This window comes from Haliaeetus albicilla, chromosome 9, assembly GCF_947461875.1.
Source record: "Haliaeetus albicilla chromosome 9, bHalAlb1.1, whole genome shotgun sequence".
NCBI classification, from domain to species: domain Eukaryota; kingdom Metazoa; phylum Chordata; class Aves; order Accipitriformes; family Accipitridae; genus Haliaeetus; species Haliaeetus albicilla.
In genome coordinates, this window is record NC_091491.1 from 12,683,803 (window position 1) to 12,697,662 (window position 13,860).

The 13,860-nt window shown below is 44.0% G+C and overlaps 1 protein-coding gene across 1 annotated transcript; it reads right to left on the minus strand.

Moving 5' to 3' along the window:
- Positions 1 to 436: 436 nt before the first annotated feature.
- LOC104314381 (eosinophil peroxidase) lies at positions 437 to 13,768 on the minus strand. Its single transcript, XM_069793030.1, has 13 exons — positions 13,469 to 13,768; positions 12,778 to 12,871; positions 11,735 to 11,910; positions 10,989 to 11,112; positions 8,504 to 8,633; positions 7,693 to 7,893; positions 7,282 to 7,597; positions 5,967 to 6,127; positions 5,338 to 5,590; positions 3,730 to 3,900; positions 2,652 to 2,889; positions 1,888 to 2,122; positions 437 to 532 (listed from the first exon to the last, which is right to left on the minus strand). The coding sequence occupies exons 1-13, from the start codon at positions 13,719 to 13,721 to the stop codon at positions 437 to 439; spliced, it is 2,448 nt and encodes an 815-aa protein (XP_069649131.1). The 5' UTR covers positions 13,722 to 13,768.
- Positions 13,769 to 13,860: the final 92 nt, after the last annotated feature.

Below are 13,860 nucleotides of genomic sequence, written 5' to 3' on the forward strand. Positions count from 1 at the left end.
GAAATACTAATTAGAAACAGCCTGAACAGTTTACGCTCTTGTGCAAAACAAGAAGGAGATAAGAAAAGCTTTGATAAAGATTACATGAACTTGCTAATTTCTGAACAGGTACAAAGGATAAGGAATTTGATTTTAAATGCGAGCACACCAGCCTCCAGATTTGACACCCATTCAGGATGGGAAGTAAAAAAATTGTCTTGATTGTGCCTTTAGAGAGTCATAAAGCATCCAGCACCTAACCAGCTCTTGCACACCTCTGAACATTTTTTTAGGGCAACAGACAATAAAATGTCATTACCTTTCCACTTGAAGACTTACATTACTGGAAGCTTTTACAAATAAATGATATAAAAATTACAGTACAGCAAATAAAACAGTAGACATAGTCTTGAGCCCCTGTCTGGAAAATCATGTGCCAAGGTTCAGTCAACAGCAGTCAGCTGAGCATGATGTACAGGCAGCACTTTCCCAAGAGCAGCTCAGTGCCACCATTAGGAGTTTCCAGTGTTGGTCTGATGAGCAGGATTAGAAACTGTCAATGAAGCAGAAAAAGTTACTGAGAGGCAGAAAATGTTTCCGGGACACAGTTTTTCTCCCCACATTATTATTTGACTCCATAGCTTAAAATAGTCACTGGTGAATGGGTAACTGAGTATCAGGTCACCCCTGTATCCTTGTACCTCTGAGACACCGCAGTACTTCCAGCCTTGTCAAAAGGTACCTCCAGTGACCTAACATCAGACACCCTTTGGATGAGTGCTTTTGGGGCAATTTCTTGGCACTTGAAAAGGTTAAACTTTTAGCAGTTGCTTTTTAACACCCTGGGATTTCACTATCTCTGGATTATGCAAACACAATTCAGGTTCCTCCCAGACTGGTGATAAAAGAGCCACAGGAACAGGCTCAGCAAGTTTTACTGACCGTAAGACTAAATTAATAAAAGAAATCAGGAAGCCTCTATCGTATCGAGAAGGCAAGCATCAGCTGGACTTGGTTCCTAAAGAATGGGGTGAAGTCACCATAATTTAGCCTTTCCATCAAGTGCAAATGTCTTTCTTAAACAACAGTGTCTCTCCCAAATACAGTTAATCAAACTCAATACAGGAACTGCCCGGAGATGCTTTGTGGTCTGTGCCTTGCACAAGGACAGAGTAGGTGACCCCCAGATATCGTGATCATCTATAAATGGATTGCCGGACGGAAAAAAAATCCAACCCAGTCCATTCTGCTCAGGTCATACCTGTCTTCTGCAAGTCTCTGTTCTCCCTACACCGTTTTCAACTGGGAAAGCCTATGCCAAAAGCATATCAATAAGAGGACACAGCTAGTGTCCACATCTCTTAAATGAAGACACTGTTTTACTGTCTTTCAGGATGTGGTACATCATAATCTCTGACTATGTGTGTTAAACTACTGGTGTGTCAGGCCATACAGTGTCACAACAACTCCAGATATACCTTAAAATGCTTTAAAGCTTTAGGGAAGGCAAGGGGAGAGCAGGGGCTTGGAGCAGCAGAGTATGAATTTGGAGCAGGTTGGCTAATTCAAATTAATTTCCTCATGGACACCCTTCCTGTGAAGTAAGACTCCAGTTGTCCTGGAATAAGGTATTTAGAGGACACATTCACAAGGGCCAGAACAGACTGGATTTTCAGGGATTTCCTGTCTAGCTGAAGAGAAAGAGACAATCTAGTAAGGGATGACGAAGGTGATGGATTGCAAGGAGACTAGGCTAACAGCATCTCTGCCTCCAGTGGTGTCTGAGTGGGGCTGAAGGGATGGTCAAGGTCTTTTGGGGGGCAGAGTCACTGAGATGACCTTAATTCTTTTATTGCTTTAGGCATGGAAGAGTCTGACCTTGTAGGGCATTTATTATTTTTGACAGACCTCAAACAACTGTGTACCTTTTGTGCCACTCTCAGGCTCATCTTTCCAGGGTGAGAGGTCGAGCTTGTCAATCTCATGGCAGTCAACAAAGTTCTCAGGATAACTGTTGATCTTGAACACATCCCTGGGTATCTTTTTGATATGAGTATTGTCACAGATCACAGTTGACAGTAAGATTTTTCTCAGTGCATGCAACTGCTGCAGAGTGAAAACTCCTGGTTTCTCCCACCAGAATCTGCAATGATATTTTCAGAAGCAGTTTATAGTCTCCTTGAAGGCATTTGGTGCTGGATACTTCCCAAGATGGGAATCTGAGCAAGGTGAGTCTCTGCTCAGATCCACCTTGATTCATCAGGCAGCAGGCGCACCCCCTTGGAAAGAGGTGTCTCCAGTGTAGCCAGGTCTGGATTCTGCCACTTACCCACCAGTGCAGAGAGCCTGCCTCTTCCACACAGCATCACCAGGCTGCTGGGCTGCAGTGACTGAGCCTCCTCTTTTGTACCCTGAGAGCAAATGTCACCTCAGGCAAAGACTACTGCAGATCACCCATGGCCTGGAGCTGGTGCTCCTCAACCACATGGGTCTGCAGGAATGGGCTGCAAAAAAGACTCCTTTGGCAACTGGGCTAAAATCAAAGTTTGAGCCTTGCTGGGAGCAGTCACTGGCATGTTGGAGATGGGCCGGATTAGTATGTCACATGAAATGTCAGCATTTTTTTCCCATAATAAATTCCATGGGAAAGGTTTGCTCTCAGGGCTACCTACCTGTCCCCATCACGCAGGTTCCTGAACTGGGTGCCAATGATGCAGGCCAGGAGGGGTCCAACTCTGCCCTGGGGAACAAAGGGCTCTGCGATTGCCCCAATCCAGAGGTCAATATTGTCTGGTGTCCCATACAACTTCATGAACTTCTTGGCCAGTTCGGAATTGCCTAGCACCTCAGAGAATTCATCTACGTTTTGAGGCTGGGAGAGCCCACAGAAGCGCCTCCAGGCATTGTAACCTGCAAAAGCAGGAACAGTGGCTAATCAGGACCCATGTCTCCCCACCATCTGCCTAGGCTCAGGAGCTAAACAGACCTCTTGGCTCATGAGCAATGTCTGCTTCTTTTCATGGCGGTAAAGGATCTGGAAGATGTTATTGTCTAGACAGTCACCATAAGTGCCATATTTTCAACGGTCCTTTTTGTATGCACACAATTTGGGTTGTCTTTGCACACAACTACAGGTTCATTGCATCCTGTCGGTTAGAGCTACCTAGTGCTGAAGGGGAATGCACCAGTCTTTGCCATTTGGGGAGGGAAAACTTCTAAGATCAAAGTCCTGGAAAAGAGCAACATTTGGTTGTGCTTAACTCAAGAGCACCCCTTCTTCTCCAGTGCCTGGGGGCAATCATACCTGTGGGTGCAAGCCACTTCTGCTCAAAGCTGTGGGTTGTCTGAAGACACAAAATAAGCATTGATGGGCAAAGAACAAAGCACAGATGGTCTATCTAGCCCACATGAAAGCTGAACTTTGTTGTTTGTATCTGTACCTTCTGTACCCCACACCACCTCTCTTTGCAATACACCATTGTTTCTACCCCTCTTTATTACATTATCCCAACTATCATCTTCGCTTTCTAAGCCTTTTGTCCTTGTCTTAAATCCCTCAGAGAAAGATCTTTATAATACTGAGACCTTTTCTTCCCTGAGCTTGACTGTCTATCCACCCTTTGCCCTCAAATCAAGGTACTGTTTCTTCCCATTGGTATGGAAAAAGCTTAGTACATTCGCGGAACTACTATAAACAGCAGAAGAAAAAAGAATATTGTTCACAGGACGTGTGGACTTGTGTCTCCTTACCTGGAAGGCCATGATCTCTTCCCCGTTGCATGTTCAGGGCTGCTAGATCAAGACCCATTATCTCCGTCTGTTCGAAAAGGTGGTTCTGGAGCTCCTCAACAAGCAGTTGATTCTGTTTCATCAGTTTTGCATGATTAACCACCATGCCCCGTATCAGTGGGTCAATGCCACCTGCATCCATTCCAAACCAGGAAAAGACTTACTTATTGTATGAAGTTCCAGCTTTGATGGTCCATTTTGTGCAGCTGAAACAGTGCTGCGTGAGATGTCTTTTCTACTCTGGGCTGTGTGGGGTTCACCTAGCTCCATATTTCCATTTCAACATATACTAGTGCATAGGTACATACCTGCATATGCCAGTAGATGAGGCCTCCCTTTAGTAACTAGATCCCCCACCTCCATCCCTCAATCTTCCCTTCTGCAGCCCTAAATCCACTTGTTGCCCACCTGGACCTCCAGGTCACTTTCTGCAAAAATGCTCCTTAGCCTGTCAGTCCCCAGCATGTACTGATACATGGGGCTCTGTCCAAGGTTTAGGTTTTGCAATTGATTTTGTTTATAATTAGCTATTAATTGACAATTATTTATTAAAATATTAAATACAATGATAGAATCAATTCATGTCTGTTTGTCTATGTCTTTTTCATAGCCATTAAGAAGACAGTATTAGTAAAACACAGGAAAATTGGCTGCATGTGTGTAATTTGGTATGTTTTCCCTAATTAGTTAGATAACTCATTTTGGAAGAGACATTTGTCTTCCTTGGAAAGATTCATGCCTGCACATATCAGCTGTATAAGAGCAGGATCCTGTAACTCCCTCTGGAGTCATGAAGAGAGATGGCCACCACTAAGAAGCAATTACACTGTCTTAGCTCAGTTAAACTGGATGGACCACCCTCTGGCAATGCCTGCTAATTACAGAGGGATATAATAGCTTAGCTTGACCTAAATCTTAGTTGACTGACATTTGGCATTATGAGCCTCATGCATCCTGCAACAGCATGATCAGTTGCACTATTTGAGTGAAAGTGCAATACTTGCACTGTCGGATCTCGCTGAGCTGAGATGTACAGCAACTTGAGAAGGAGGTTTAATCTGTTACGTATTCTGGTTATTTAGTGACATGCTCAGAATATGAATGCAATTATCGTGCAGTGAACTGAGGAAGACAGCACTGAAAAACTGTGCAAAAGAAGGTACACAACTGTATATTCTGATGCAAAATCCTGCTCCAATGTGGCTGCTTCTGCAGGAGCTGGTGCTTGATAACATTCAATGGTTGGAGTATAACAGCACATGATTTTTGGCAAGGGTCCTTTGCCAGGTTACAATGCAGAACCAATGTTAGGCTCTGTTTGGTGACAATTCTGCAGGACTGTCCTGCTGCCCCACATTTAGCAGACCACAGATTTGTCTGCAGCCCCTTGGGTAGACATGTCATGAGCACCTTCCAAGTTGAATGGCACTGTAATTCATGTGAGGTCAGTTAAATAAATGGAGCTAAAGAATTTTTGGGAGTCTAGGCTCGTGTGTCTTACCAGCTGACCTCCACCTGAGTGTCTGCTTCAGGACCACACCAGGACTGCTGGCTGCCCCATGTTCTTACCTTCCATTATAATTCTCCATGTAGCGCAAAAAGTCAAATGAAGAGGGACATGGGAGAATGAACCCAAAGGCTGAAAACTGTCATCCAGACGGGATACAAAAGGCTGTACTAACGTATGACCAAATCGGAAAGCCAGGGAAAAAACATTTGAGACTGTAGGATTCACACTGTCATTGTAGCCACTGTACAAAGGGATCCACTTTCTGGTCTCCTCCCCAAGCAGAAGTGGGAGGTAATCTCTGTATGTTATTATCTGAAAAAGCACAAAAGCAGAGCCAGTCATCAGCAGTTGTAGCAGAAATGCCATCAAAGTCAGGTGCAGAGCATGAACATGAACTCTCCATCCAGTAGCAGAGTTCATTAAGATCTTCAGAAAAAAGAGCTGTAGCAATGGCATGAGTTTGGCGTAATATATTAAAATTATTTACTATAATAAATAATTGATAAATTGGTAAAATAGTGGATAAAAAAAGCTCTGGATACCATGCTATCATCTCAGATGGAGCATCCTTATTCACAATTTTCAACTCCCACAAATAACTCCACTAGGTCTGCAAAGATTGGTTTTCCTCCTTTTCCTGGAAGAAAAACCATTCCTAAGCATGTGGATGATAAACAGTGATCAGTACCTGGTTTATGGCAACTACAATCTTTCGACTCTCTTGGTAAAGCTTTTCTCCATCCCAGTGAGGATTTAATTTCCTCAGCTCTGTAACCAGGTGGTTGTGTTCGCGTAGAAAGACAGTGTGCAGTGCAGAAAGTCCCAGGTTTTCAGTTACCCGTTTGTCACCTACAAATGAAAATATTTTAGGAATTTTGTAAATTGCTTTTTATTTCAGCAGCAGGTTTTTGTGTTAGAAGAGTCAGTGTTACTGGCAGTAATGCTCATGCTTAAGATCCCTAGCAGTCATTATTCATGCCAGATATTTCTTTCCAGCACAGACAAAACATTCTCTGTCCAAACTATTTAGCCAAAATCATTAGATAAGAGGCTTTGGGAAATTTAAACTATACTGCACATGGACATGAAGCAGCTGTAAATGTCTCGTTTTGAAAAAAATCTCATGTCTGCCTTCCTTTCATACTTCAAGGATACAATCTTCTTTCATATCATTGCTGTAAATGTTTGGTTTTGAAAATTTGTCTCAGTTCACCCAAGTTGTAAACACCTCTGAGAGGTCTGTGAATGTGCCTTCAGCAGAGATGTTGAGAGAAAACTGGAGGGGATGCAGTGAAGACCCTCTGACAGCTGACGGCAGAAGCACTGAGTATCTCCTCACTCAACAGGGAGTTCTTGTGTGCAGGGAATGAGAAAATAATGTGCAATGGGAACACTCTATATTCTTATGATTGGCTTTGCAAGCTTCACATTTATAATTTTTTTTAATGTTGTGCTTATGATGGATCACTTCCCATTTTAATAAATTCTGTGTTTTGAGTCATCATTTTGTTTACATTTCAGACAAAATTCTAGACTTGTCTTCTGATGTAGGTTGGGATATTTGAAATATTAAAAATTTAGAATGTGGTACCAGGAAGAGTTAACTAAATTGATTAAGAACATTTAATTGTTAGTAGTGATTGAGTTGGAAACTGAATCGTGAATTGTAGGCAGGAGGGGGGAAAAAAGTCACTGAGAAGTTTTAAATGCTGGTGGTTACTCTATTGAAAATTTCTCCTACCTTTGAAATGACTTTTTAAAGGGAGAATGATTTGCTGTAACTCTTTTGGGAAAATAAAACAAAATAATTTTCATGTTTAATTAAACAATTATTGCTCAATTATTCTTCTTTTTTAATTTGGGGAAGGGTCTCCTGTCTATCACCTTACACAATCATGTCTTGCAGCTCCTCATGCAAATATAAACTCAGATCAGACACCTGACCATAATGACCCTTTTTGACTTCATGGGCCACTGAAAACTACTCTACAGATGCACCTTACCTGCTTTAAAACAGGGGATGTTCATGCTTTCATTGGTGAGAACACAAATACTTTTTGTTGTGTTCTCAAAGGGCAATAATTCCAGCCCCGCATCAGTAAAATTCTGGTTCACAGCCATCAAACCTAGCTGGTTTGTTTGATTTCTAATACTCTTTGCCACAGAGTCTTCGCTGCCGTACACTGTGCTGGCATCGATGAACGAGCTGACAGCGTTGATCTGCTCACGAGTAAACGTCCTGGGATTGCACACGGATGCCGACTGGATGAATGGCATGCAAGAGTTTGACCTCAGCATCCGTGGGTCATCAGGGGGAAACTAAAGCAAACAAACATAAGCAATGTCTCAGAAAGTCATGAAGTTTTATTTTTACTGTCTTAAGATAGCGTGGGATGGAATGAAAGTCAGGGTACCTTAATTGGGAAGCAAGGGGACTTGAAGGCACAATCATTCTCGCAGTGAAGCTCTGGGCTTGCTCCTGCACCGCTGGCAGGGGCTAAGTCTATGTCATGGTTGACCCACTGGCCCCACTGCATGAAGACAAGAGAGAGCTCTTGATCTTGAGTGATGTTCTTGTTGGCTGTGTAAGCAATTTCATTTGACACTTTTCGAACCTGCAGAAAACCAAAACGAAAATGTGTGACTATATCTACCATGGTGAATTTACCTCTCAGTATAACACCCACTATGAGATCATGCATAAGACGATCTTAGATAAGCTCGTAACAGTTAATTATGGCATTAAACAGACCCATGCCATGCACCAGCTCTATCAAAACAGATGTGACTCGACAGTCATTCAGCCAAGCCCATCTTCATGTAAAGCCTTTCATGGCTGAAACTGATGTATGTGCACACATCCAGAAAGTCAAGAAGATGGCTGAGGAACACCCAAGCCTTATGGTTTGTATAAACATCCTTGTGTATCTGAGACACTGTGGTGCTGTCTGCATCAAATCTTGGGATGCACACTTCTAAAAATGTTATGTGGTCCATGCTCTGCTTAGTAAAGTATTCACAACCTTTTTGCTCATGTCTGTCTCCACAAAAAATACCCCACCAAGCCATAGCTCAGTTGTAGAAAACAAGCCTCAAATTAGCACCTGAGATCAGAGGAAAGGATCAAGAAATTTAGAGTCTAGATGTTGCCACTGTTTCATTTCTGATGGATGCAGCCAGGGCAGTGCCCACTACTGTTATCTGGACAAGAATAACAGTTCTCACCAGCGGGAGTGGAAATCCATTGTACAGCTTTCCTTCACTTGCTCCTCTGGGAACAGACATGCCATCTTCATATGCTGCTGGGAGCCAGCGAGCAAATGCGCGGTTTGAGGACCCCAGATGAGAATGCTTTCTGGTGCATCACAAGAAGAAAAGCAAACACCAGTTATTATTTCAGAAATGAACAGGCTTGTAGAGACTAACGTTTTGCAGCCCTTTAATCCGTGTCTGATCACTCTGGTAACAGAGGTAATAGCCAGAAAACACTGAGAAGTAAATAATATCAAGATTACTACTGCAGAGAAAAATGAACTTTTTTGACAAAATCTTTTTAAAAAGATTTCTCATGCCGTAATATTAATTTTATTTGGTGTTTAAATCTCTGTACCACCTCTGCCTCCACTGCTGCACCACACAAAATCAGTCTCACAGTAGTGCCATCATCAATGATCAGGGCAGCCATGCCTTTGTCCAGCTGAGGGCTGGAAGCTTCCGAGGATGAAGATCCTCCACCTCCGCAGGGACCTGTGCCAAGGCTGCCCCTTCAGGAAGTTTTTCCCCATGTCCAACACAGAATCTCTCAAACTGCAATCATAGAATCATAGCATGGTTTGGGTTGGAAGGGACCTTAAAGATCATCTAGTTCCAACCCCCCTGCCCCCCTGCAGGGAGACCTTCCACTAGACCAGGTTGCTCAAAGCCCCATCCAACCTGACCTTGAACACTTCTAGGGAGGGGGCATCCACAGCCTCTCTGGGCAACCTGTTCCAGTGTCTCACCAACCTCACAGTAAAGAATTTTCTCCTAATATCTAATCTAAATCTACCCTATTTCAGTTTAAAACTGTTACCCCTCAACCTATCACTACACTCCCTGATAAAGAGTCCCTCCCCATCTTTCCTGTAGGCCCCCTTTAAGTACTGGAAAGCTACTATAAAGTCTCCTCAGAGCCTTCTCTTCTCCAGGCTGAACAACCCCAGCTCTCTCAGCCTGTTTTCATAGGAGAGGTGTTCCAGCCCCCTGATCATCTTCGTGTCCCTCCTCTGGACTCGCTCTAACAGGTCCATGTCCTTCTTATGCTGGGGCCCCCAGAGCTGGACACACTACTGCAGGTGGGGTCTCATGGGAGCGGAGTAGAGGGGCAGAATCATCTCCCTTGACCTGCTGGTTATGCTTCTTTTAATGCAGCCCAGAATGCAGTCAGCTTTCTGGGCTGTGAACGCACATTGCTGGCTCATATTCAGTTTTTCATCCACTAATATCCCCAAGTCCTTCTTTGCAGGGCTGCTCTCAATTCACTCATAGACCAGCCTGTATTTGTCCTTGGGATTGCCCCAACCCATGTGCAGGACCTAGCCACACCATAGCTGAGGCAATTCCATCAAATATTAAGAACCCAGTACCACCATGGCTCTTGTTTTGATTGCTATTACTGTCCTTGCAGGCAGATTTTTGCAAAATATTCAAGTGCTATCCCATGGTGTCCATCTCAAGCTGAGCAAGATCCTTGGAAAAATGTTAACATACCACAGAGTCCCCTCACTTCTGAGTGCCTTGTTATCTCACTGGCAGCCCACTAGATTAGCAAGCCCAAGGACAACCCTAACTAACCTGAGCCTAAAAGTCAGCATGGACACTGCTGTCCTTGGGTCGCTGAAGGCTCTGGGGTCTGTAGGTAAACTTACAGACTGACTGTAACACTAGCACCATGTGAGTTCCCTGCATGTGTGATGCTGAGTTGTGCTATGTTTTCACATCTGGCACATCTGTTTCATACCAGTTGCACATCAGATATGAGTCCCACTTAGACTTGGGGGCTGGAGTTAGCACACCAGGCAGCAAGTCTATGGCAGAACAGGACAGCAAGCCTTGACTTCCAAGTATTAGGCTTGAAGTTTTGCCATCTTCTGGTCAAAAAAAAAGCTAACAAGGAAATGAATATATGATCCCCAGTTTGAACCAGGAGGGAAGCTATTGCATAAGGATACATAATACATGAAGCTAGAATAGTCAAGAATTAAAGTCTTATTTACTTCCCATCCTTATGCATCGCAACAGCAGCCACGGAGATGAGATATGTTGATAGCGGAATATCTTCATACGAACCAGTCTGGGGAAATTTGTATTATCCATGCTACAGAGGAGTGGAGGGGTGATTTCCTGGAGCCTCAAGCGGAGTGAGAGGCTGGCTTTCATAGCCCCAAAATCTGCTTTCCTCAACTTTTCACCTCCCCCCACTCCAAGAAGTCCCTTCCTTCACCCAAAGCAGCACATGGAGGGCAATGGGCTGAAACCTGAAATTTTCAAGAAATGGCATCTTTTTCCTGCCAGGCGTAGGTAGAAATGAAACATCCATTACAGGGACCACTAAAATGAGCATTTCACTTTTCTTGCCCTGATGAAAGCTACTTACACAAATGACCTTAAGCCATCTATCCTGGGTCAAAGTACAGACTTGGGACTCTCCTTGTCCACACGCAAACCCTACCTGTTGTTGCACTCCCCAGTAATGGTCCGGTAAATGTCATGATTTGGGCATTTAATGGAACGAATCTGATAGTCACAGCCTGTTTCTTTGGAAATCATCTCTTTCTGTTTTTGGTCTAGGAGGTCTGCAAGAGAAACAGTGCAAAACATCTGCTCTTACTCATTTTTATTTTAGCTTCTTGATATTCTAGGTCAATGTCTGAGTCAGAGCTGTGTATATATAACACGAGGATTTGAATTGTTCCGTGCCTAAACCCTTTTGTGGATCAGCTCTCACCTCTGGGCTAGGGAAACTAGGTTGGCATGGAACAACTTTCCAGGGGAATATGGGGAGCATCGTCACCAGCAACATTTTACCCTAGACTGGGAATAAAATGATGACCCTGCAGGGTGGTACAACCTGGGCAGGTGGGTGTGAGGACCAGAAGTGGAAGATGGGCTTCTGTTCTCAGCGGTCAGACTCTCCTGGCATTCCACACGTTCTGTCCCAGGTTTATCACACTTATTGTTAGGCTGCTTTTATCATCAAAGATATGAGACAGGCACTGCCAAAGATGATGAATAAAACACCAGGTGGTTTGACCTGCCTCTGAGCGTGCTTGAAGTCTATTCACCGGGGGCTGTTGTGGGGAAGGGTTTTATGACCAGTTATTTAGATCATGGCAGAGCTGCGCTCTGACACTCCTGCTGTGCTAGATTTTTCTGCTCTTAGCTGTTTGTAAGACATTTTGGTCTAAATCACATTACCTGTAACATTGAGTGTCCATTTCCCAGAGAGACGCAGCTTTATTTTGAGGAGTTTCAAAGTAGTTTCCAAGTAATCGGCAGCACGGACTGCAGATCTGGTTCTTCCTGCTGGGTCCTTTAAGTGCTTCAGGAAATCCATTGAGTTGGCAACATTTTCCTCTAGTTTTCTCTTTAAGCTGAACATAAGAGAGTCCCATGAAGCACCTTCTTTGAAATCAGACCTCCTCTGTCATGCTAGGCTGGGTGTACTTAGATGTGACAGCGCTGCTGGGTCCCAGGCAGGCTCTGCTCACCTAGGACAAGCTGGCTGGTCATCATCTTTGCACTTTGCACTGATTTTTGCAAACAAATCATTGTGATCCCTACTTCAAGTTTGCATTATGTCCTTGCCATGATAAATTTTGTTATATCATGTGGAAAGCTAGATCAGTGGAAAACTGAGTTATTCAGTGACTGGACAAAATTTTACATTTAGTATGTCACAAGATATATCCTGTGAACAGAGAGACAACCTTGGCCATGCTGCATCTCTTCCCGGTCCCATGGCTCTTTCTTGCACAATGAAAAACCTTCTGTAGGGTGGGTGCAGAGAGACTCCTCCCCAGAGCATTCTGCTTCCTGGAACCAGCCTTTTGGGACAATATATGGAGGGATACCTGGGGTTTGGCTTCCACCAAGACTTGTTTGTGACAGGGTGTTTGTCTGCACAACTGTGGTCGTTCTGGAGAGGGGCAGAACTTCAGCAGCCCGGAGAGGATGCAACATGTGTCCAGTGTGCCCATACCACTATGGACTACTGAGAGGTGCCCATGGCAGTGTAGGTGAGGAGGCAATAGATTTGGGTGATGAAGGGTGGCCCTGGGGCTGAGACAGGACACTAGAATCCAGACAAACTGGGCAAAAGGGTCTCTCCAGCTATGACAGGGAGAGCCCTTGAACAAAGGTGTTTCTACAATAAATATGCATTGAAAAGCAGAAGAAACACACACATATTTTCTCTTATTTCCTTATAATGTTGGGGGCCTCATGCAAAAAGGACTCACCTTTTTCGGGCATGTAAATATGCTGTGTCTACCAGCTGCCTGGCTTCACTAATGCTGCTCAGAAGAGAGGAGTCTGATAGTACCTCTGAGTCCTCTACTAAAAAAAAGAAGAAAAAGCAGAAATTGAGGCTACTTTGTAATGTACACCAGGAGCTACACATCCCACCCCATAGCTGGGTGCTGAGGTGCACTCATTCGCTTTACATGCAGTTCCCACTGTGTGTTTAGTGCTACCTGGACACTTTTATCTGTGCTTCTCTTGCTCATCTGCTTCATCCCATTGCTGAGGTCCTGAAAGTCACAGGACAAGAAGTGACTGTAAAGTGGTAGCTTATTACCCATTTCATAGAATTGGCTCTGATGGCTTTGGGAGGCTTTTAGGGAGTTATTTTTCACCCTCAGTTTTGAAGCTATTCTTCCCTGTGAAAAGGGAAATGCATAGAAGGAGCCAAATATATGATCTCACCCAGTTTCCCTGTCACAAAATGATGATCATGTGCTTGGAAGACCTGTTGATTAAAAAGGCAATCTCCTTAGACGAGTTTCTTAGGTATTGACTTCATTGTTAGCAAGTCAGTCTACAGGTTATTTCAAATTTGTGTTGGAGCTATGTCTAACTAGGAACTCAGACTGAGTTTTGACTCACACCCTTTCAAGCACAGTAGCAGCTGAAGGAGGAACAGAAACTTACTATTTAAGGAGGAGTCCATTGCCCCAACTAAGCAGACAGTGATGATGGATCCTAAGAGAGTAATTCTTGGTTTCATGCCTAGAGAGAAATGCAACATAAATCTTCTGAATGGGCAGGGCTTCACTGAAGCATCAGAAGAGATTGACAGGTTTGGTTTGAGTATTTCTTTTGGGATCCAGGAACAAAATACAGCACCCCTCTGATCAGGTCTGTAAGTGGGACTCGGGCTGGTGAGGGCTGTAGCTGTAGGCATAGGTGTTAGCAGGACACAGGGACATCCCTGTGATGTGGGACATTCACTAAATTGGGCTGAGTAACTGTCAAGGAGGAGGCAGCCAAGTTACAGTCCAGGCTTTAGTGATGGAGACTGTTGGGAAGGTGCAATGGAAGAG